General features: G+C 41.9%; 1 protein-coding gene across 2 annotated transcripts; it reads right to left on the bottom strand.

Annotated features, from left to right (window-relative positions):
* Nucleotides 1-331: 331 nt before the first annotated feature.
* On the bottom strand, nt 332-6,633 carry lman2 (lectin, mannose-binding 2). 2 transcript variants are annotated; one of them, XM_035161649.2, is made up of 8 exons: nt 6,405-6,633; nt 5,049-5,167; nt 4,626-4,743; nt 4,021-4,100; nt 2,748-2,909; nt 2,439-2,553; nt 2,226-2,345; nt 332-2,070 (listed from the first exon to the last, which is right to left on the bottom strand). In XM_035161649.2, exons 1-8 carry the CDS (start codon nt 6,538-6,540, stop codon nt 1,910-1,912), a joined length of 1,011 nt encoding a protein of 336 aa, XP_035017540.1. In that variant the 5' UTR covers nt 6,541-6,633; the 3' UTR covers nt 332-1,909. The 2 variants fall into 2 exon arrangements, with proteins under 2 accessions (XP_035017540.1, XP_035017539.1); XM_035161648.2 differs by lacking the exon at nt 4,021-4,100 and adding an exon at nt 4,153-4,235 and having other exon boundaries at nt 6,405-6,632.
* Nucleotides 6,634-7,662: the final 1,029 nt, after the last annotated feature.

Raw genomic sequence — 7,662 nt, 5'->3', positions numbered from 1 at the left:
AACCACTGATTTTTATTTCAGACAGAAGTGAACACAGGTAGTTTCTCAATATCAGTTTGTCAAAATGTTAAAAATGTCAAAACTGTTACATGGAGTTTTTTTTAGATGTACTATAACAGTAAATGAAGTAAAAGTATTGGGAGTATTATCAGATAAACGCAGTAAACTACAGTTCATGTTTCTCTAACTTCAGCCTCTTCTGTCAAATAATTTAAATCCAGTTTAAAACTTCTAAATGTATCGTCAGCATTCAAAGCATCTTTGTGTACTGCTTGAATACAATGGGTGTATTGTGTATAGCAGTAAAAATAACACAACTCACAGCCAAACGGTTGTTTTTCCCATTTTAATACATTATTTCTGATGAGAGGAGCAGATTCAAGTCTCATCACCAACCTAACGATGTGGTGGCAGAGGCAAATACAGACGGGCTTCAAGAGCAGAGACAAAAACACTGAGCCAGATAAAAGATTTTAAAAAAGACCGTCTGTGTTTCAGCAGTTATGAAAGAACGAGCGTCGAATCCCCAACTTAACAATGAAGGGACAGAACCCAGTGAGAATAGATGGAAGCCAGAAGAAAAGCAAAAAGACAGTGACTTAGAGCAGTGATTCAACTTTCTGAAAGGCAGTTTCACTTTCTCCATCCATGTGATGTCCCGTATACGTAAGTGCAGCGTTGAGGGTTGTAGAGACATGACGAGAAATCAATCCATCAATCAATTGACAGATTAATTGGCATTTATAAAGAACTCAAAGTTAAAACATTCAGCGAACAATTCCTCTGGTTGGAGTTTTCATTCCTTTCTCTTCAAAACAAGCGATTTGAAGATGTCAACCCGCGCTCTGGGAAATTGTGATTTCTCAATCATTGAATCAGATTCAATGAGAAACGACCTGATTGAACAGGCAAAGGCAAAATCTGCTGTGAAACTCTTTGAGAAATGATTTGAAATGAAACAGAAACTGGACGTGTAGCAGGAGCAGAGGGAAATAACTTAAATGATCAATAAGTGCTGATGATAATCATTTCAATTAATTCTAATTTATTTAAAAAAATGCTAACGATTAGAAATCAGCAACAATCGATTTTTCTAAATGAGAGAATCAGCCAATACTTCGCTCCAATCTGTTTTCTGTAGACTGACAGAAAAATAACAAAAGTTCACAGCTCATTACCACAAAAATGTCAGATTTGAGTAATTTGATTATATAAAAATGGTGAGAAACACCATGACTGACAGCTCAGACTGACTCCTGATTGGCTGAGCCTGTGTATGGGCGGGACCTTGATACCGTGGCTCCCTGTCCTGCTCGCCACTCTGCAGACTCTGGCTCCAAATGTCATCCTGAGATGGCGGCGTTCAGTTCTGGTATATTTTGGTGTGATCTCTAGATAGTGGGAGGAAGTGGAGACACGAGGTCCATCTTTATTTACACTCTATGCAGTAAGTACAGAAACAAACTGTTTAGAAAGAAAAAATAAAAATCGAAATGACAGTTTGATGCCAAACTTTCACAACCTTCGTAGGATCACACTTGGAGCAGAGAACAGCAGGAAATGGCTGAAGATTCAATGAGCAGGTGAGAACACGATCGTTAAAGAAACTCAAGAGTGCAAACGTTGTAAATGACAGTAAACTCATTCTGATGCTCCCATGAATAAACACAAAGACATGGCAAACAAAAACCAGCATTGATCAGAGTCGCTTATGGAAGGAGCCACTTGTTCTGCACCGTCCCACCAACACCACGAGTTGGCGAGATTCACTCTCAACGCAGTGCTTCGAGATATAAACATTTGTACAATCTTTAGAAAAGAAATTCACATTGAATGTGCTCTGTCATCTGGAAACAGTTCATTCCACCACAAACACCTCAGCGACAAGGCGCCTCTTCCTCCTCCCTCCTCAGTAAAACCTCTTGTTCCTCTCCTGTCTCTTCTGGAAAACCACAGCTCCCACCACGGCGCACACTACGATCCCCAGCAGAGCGCACAGCAGGAGCAGAAACACCTTCCAGCCCGTGAGGGGCGTGCCCCGGAAGTTTCCAGTCGGGTCGTCGATGTTGTCTGCAGACGGAGAAGAAAGTGTTCACTGCTCGTCTGGTTTGTGTGAAACTGTTTTAAATTCTTATTTGGGAACTGAAATTTCAAAACAGGAAATGAGCTAAAGAAGTGAGATCCCTGCTCTATGTGCAAATAATCCTGGTTTTCATTTCTGTTACCTTTAGGAGACTTGAGCAGACTGACACTGGGCTCGATCTTCGTCCAGTCCAGGTTCTCCTCCTCGGGCGTGTGTTCCACCATCAGCTGGTAGAGCTTCATGGAGATGATGTCATGGTTATCTGGAACAAAACATCAGTGTAAACTGTTAGCAAACAAAAAGTACACGGGAGAAAATCAGGACTCCATTTGTTCTGTTTCCAGCTCCGACCCACCGGACAGATCTCCTGTGGCTGCTGAGGCACCAAAGAAATATCCAGTGGGAAGTCGAACCCCCCCGATGTCAATGCACTCCTTCCACTCATTCTTGTCGTCCACGTCAACCATCACCTACAGAACACAAACTGGATGTCAGTGACGTAATGCAGCGCTGTAGAAAGTGACACTTTATTTTAAACTGTTTAAAAAGGTTTAAAACAAGAAAGTTTTAAGTTAAATGGTTTTATAATCATTAACTGCTTGGACTATAAACAGCTCGATTCACTTAAAGCAACTCAAGAAAGAGAAGCTTCATCTTCACGTACAGTGAGCCGTCCTCTCGAGTAGCGGACGGCGAGGTACGTGTCGTGCTCTCGGTTCCTGATCTCAGCCGAGCAGCCGCCGAGCTCAGACGAGCGTCCGTCTTTGCCGTGGTCGTAACCCACCGAGCCGTTGTTCACCGTGGCTGAAATGAACGGGAAGGAACGCTGGAGACGGACAGAAAAAAGATTAACGGATAAATCTTAAAAACTGTTATTGTACTTATTAGAAATAAGGATGATGGACAAGTGAAACAAATAAAAAGGAAACCTACAGTAAGTTTCAGGTCATATCCGCTCATGCATATTTATTTTGATACATAAAAGCTGCTTTCACACTGCAGGAACATTTGAGATAAATTCTTAAATCGTGCACATATCGGATCTTTTGGATGATTGGATTATTTTTACTAAAAAAAGAAAAACTAAAAGAAATCACATTAGTGAGTTAATTAAAAATAACTTTATACCTATTTGTCCTACTTGCTCCTGAGATTTCGATTTAAGTGTTTATTTAGTTTTCCAATAAACAGAAGAAATCCATGTTCATATTTGGTGAGTCTTGAGTTTTGCAGCTTTCTGTCTGACTGACAGGAGGCGTCACTGACGAGCTCTGAGTTGAGTATTCTAAAATAAGATGGATGAACAGATCGGTGTGATGTCACATGATCGTCCAGAGGAACAACAGTGACGAGTTCAGCTGCAGTGTGAAAGCAGCTCTGTGACAAGACAAGCAAACTAAAAATGATATTAAGACTAGAACTCGACTGATGGGTTCGATGCCTGTAATACATCAACTGATATTAATATTAAAATGGGCAATGATTCCTAAGATGCTGTTATCAAACACTTTGTTATTTCATAGTTTAAACCATAAACTTCATTATAAAAAACTATAAATAAAAAGAAATACAAACAAACGTAGGGAACTTGAATTCAGAAATTATAAAATATTTTTACTCTGTAAAATAAAGGTTTTCATATAAACAAATAAACTCAAATATCTATATGTCTGTAAAAGCTCGTGTCTGCAGATATTCTATCAGCCAACCAGTCGGGCTCTAATTCGAACAGTTAAAGTGAGGACGAGACAGTTCCAGAGAACTTTCATGCTCCATAAGTTCTGTGATTTCTTTTTGCTGTAAAATTAAAAAAAGCCAAACCAATTCTGTGGGGTTTTCACTGTTCACATGCTTGAAGGGGGAACAACATGCCCATTTAAAGTGATGAAAACTGCACAGACGGTAAACTGAGGAGTAGAACCTGAGCCACCACTCACATCCGACGCATCGTCGTTAGAGTAAGTATCTATAAACACGGCCAGCCCGTGGAACAGAGCATTGTTGGAAAACACAGGCCCTGTGGAGAAACAAGCGGGTCAATCACCTGGAGCCACACACTGCACACTTACATCCATTCCATGGAGGTCATTGCGGAAGGTATCCAAAAAAATAGCCAGGCCAAGATACTGATCTTGGTTTCCAAACACTGGGCCTAGGATGGAGGCAGAGATGAGGCGAGACATGAGCAGACAACTTCAGACACTTTCTGTGGTCAGCACTGACGACAGCAAGCTGAGATGATGAGACATGAAGTAAAAAAAAAGCTTCCTGATGAAGTGACAGTGACGAGTGTTCACTAGCACTCGGAGCATTTCTCAGAGGGAAGTGACAGCAGGACTGGACCAACACACATCGTTGGATTTACTCAATCTGAGCTCGAGCTCTTTTCCTTCTGTTCAATACAGATAAGATTTACTTCAGTGTTACTCTCACTGGTCAGATGAGGAGCCACAGATGAGAAATGGGTTTTGAGTAAATCCAAACTTCAGTATTTTGCAGTAACTCAGCAAAAAGAACCATGAGGAAGAAACGCCGTCCCTACCTGGATGCAGTCGGTCCTTCGTGTACCAGACGGCGAGGCCATCGCCGTGGAGATTCTTTTTTCCCGACCCATGAACTTTGAACTGCACGTGCATCTCCCAGTCCTTCAGGTAACAAGGCTGTGGACCAGAAACAGGAAACAAGAGGTTTTTGTTTGTTTAATTTAACTTGTCACACACAGAGCAACATAAATGACACCTCAGTCTTACAGGGACTGACAATAATTTCTGAAAATATCTAGAAACAACAGATTAACTAATATTTGAGGCTGAAAACGTTTTAAGAGAGCCAGGGGGAATGGGCGTGGCTTCATGTGAACGTGATGGAGAATATTAATTCCAAACCCAAAGCTGAAATAGCAAAGACTTTGGTGTAAATGACAATAGACAGAGATATAATATCTGTGTTTGTGGTTTGTCCTCACCACAGTGTTCCAGATGGATCCCTGCTTGCTCCTCTCATCTGGGGTGAGTCGGACATATGAGCCCGTCACCAACGTGCTTCCCCAGAAATCCCACTGACTGCTCGGGCTGCTGCCAACACCTGCGAGACAAACAGGTGAAGTGACAGGAAGTGATCACACACAAGAGAGCGTGCGACAGGAAGAAGAGAAGGTTACAGCTGCAGGTCTCTTCTGATTGATCTCATGTTTGACGTTGACCAGATCAGTTGCATGACTGTTCCAGATGAGCTGAAGTAAATCATACGCAGTCGTCTTCTTGGGTAACAGACAAATATGCACAACGTGTAAAACAAGATGGTTGCTCAGGTTCCTCTGCCAACATTTGGAGGAATGTACTGCACAGTAGTCACTGAAATAGTTTAACTGCCTGTAAGTGCTCAGCAACCCACGTCGCACAGACTCTTCGTACAGAAACGAAAAATGAAAAGATGCAATGATTCATTTTCGATTCAAATCCCTTGTGTCAAATTTCATGTTGTAATTTCTTGTTGTCATAGTAAGTGTGGAGCTGAGAGTTGTGTTGCTTTAACAATGAACAAAGGTAAAGACCTGACGCCTTCAACAAACACATCCGTGCCCTGTGTGTGTGTGTGTGTGTGTGTGTGTGTGTGTGTGTGTGTGTGTGTGTGTGTGTGGGGCCTTTGCACCTTTCCTCAGGACACATGTTTGAACTGTGCAGGATGTGTTCTCTGCTCAGCCGGAGCTGTGACGTCTCCAAGCTTTTTAACTTGTTTTCTTCTCCACCTCGTTTTGAATATCTGCTAAATATCTAATCTGGCGTGTTTAACTTATGTTCATTTATTTTATCTTTTAAAAAAACAAACAATAAAGTTACTAAACCGACTATAAGAGACGTTTCCAAGGTGATTTCACTATTGTTGTTTAATGATAATATGCATATGAACAATAATAAAACTGACTTAAACTTTGCTTTACTGATGTTTTATGAAACATTTAGAGCCGCTGATGTTTCTGTGCTGTCAGATAAACAGTCAGACTGACAGATATATAAATAGATAGATAGATAGATATATAAATAGATAGATAGATACACACTTTATTGATCCCGAGGTAAATGTAAAATGACGGAGTCTCTAACTTTTCACGTCACATGACTCTTCCTATTTCCTAACATTACATTTAAAAACGCATATCACACTTTATTATCACACGAGAATGACGCGCGATACGTTAGGTATTCACTCTGACGTATAAATGACGTCATAAATAACGTGTTAACGAGTTTCTGACAGGCGGCGGCAGAGTGGGCAGACGTCATGTTAGCATGTTGCTAACGGGCTAGCCGGAGCCGCTCACCTTGGTACGGCTTCATCAGCGAGTGTTCCCGCTTCAGATGCTCCGTGTTCCCGTCCGTGATGTCGCCGCTCACCGGACTCAGCCCCAGAACCAGGAGAACCAGAGCCGAGCTCAGAAAAACCCCGAAACCGTCCATGATGCTCGAGCCGCCGCGGAGAGAAACTCTCACAACAAACTGCTTCTCCCCCAACTCCGTCCAGCCCAGCCCGTCCCCACGCTATTGTCGTCCGGAGGGAAACAACATCACTCCGGGGGTTTGCCGACACTTTTACCGAAGCAGAGGGGACGTGTTTCTCCCCGGAGTGTTTTCAAAGCCACACCCGCTTAACGAAGAAAATATTAGTTAAACAAAAACAAAACAATCCGCGTGTTTTATTAACGTTCAGAACACGGAACAAGTTTTCATACTGGGCTTGTTTCCTCACGGGAGATTTTAGTAGACGGTCGAGTTGTTGCCAGCCAATCAGACAGAAGCACATCGCAAATTGAGCCAATCAGAGGCGACTTGTCTTTCACGCCTCGGCCACTAGATGGCGACATAAGACAAAACAAAAGCAATGGAAACCACAGTGAAGAGACTTTGACTGTCGCCCCCTGCTGGTCAGAGAGAAACACTGCGTCTCCAGCATGATAAAGTCTTATCAAGTTTGTTAAATGAGATAAAACAGATGTTTGGTCAAAGAATAAGAAACTATCTGCAGCTAGTGTTTAAAATAATAATATAATAATAAAATAATAATCCATTTTGTTAATACAGCACCTTTCATACATATAATGCAGCTCAAAGTGATTTATGATAAATTGTAGATATGAAATAAGATAAGTTTAACTCAGAAGTTCACATCCTTAATTTGTTCTTCCGGTCCCACGTGGGGACACATCAGTGAGGTCATGTGAGCGTGTCCTCACCAGAACATGGACACCGGCCCATTCACTATGACGACCTATCAATTATACTTATTGATTTGGACCCGGAGGATATGAGGATGTGAATGTGACGGAACCACAGGGCTGATAATCCTCTACACGTCCATCCTCAATAAACACTGATCTTCACATATCCACTCACATTTCTTTGACCCCCTCCCCGCTGAGTTCATTTATGCAACACTCTGTGGTTTTTGTTTGCAGCCCCCGCTCACCACACTCCCTGTTACATCATCCTGTCGTTAGCTCAGTTTTTATTCCATCTCTAATTCTGAAAGAGCAGGTGACCTCTTTTTGTCGCAGTGGATTTCTTCTTTCAGAGCAAATCTCT

The sequence above is a fragment of the Hippoglossus stenolepis genome, chromosome 7, assembly GCF_022539355.2.
Source record: "Hippoglossus stenolepis isolate QCI-W04-F060 chromosome 7, HSTE1.2, whole genome shotgun sequence".
Lineage (NCBI taxonomy): Eukaryota > Metazoa > Chordata > Actinopteri > Pleuronectiformes > Pleuronectidae > Hippoglossus > Hippoglossus stenolepis.
Note: the sequence above shows the minus strand (reverse complement) of the source record. Positions and strands in the feature narration are given on the sequence as shown.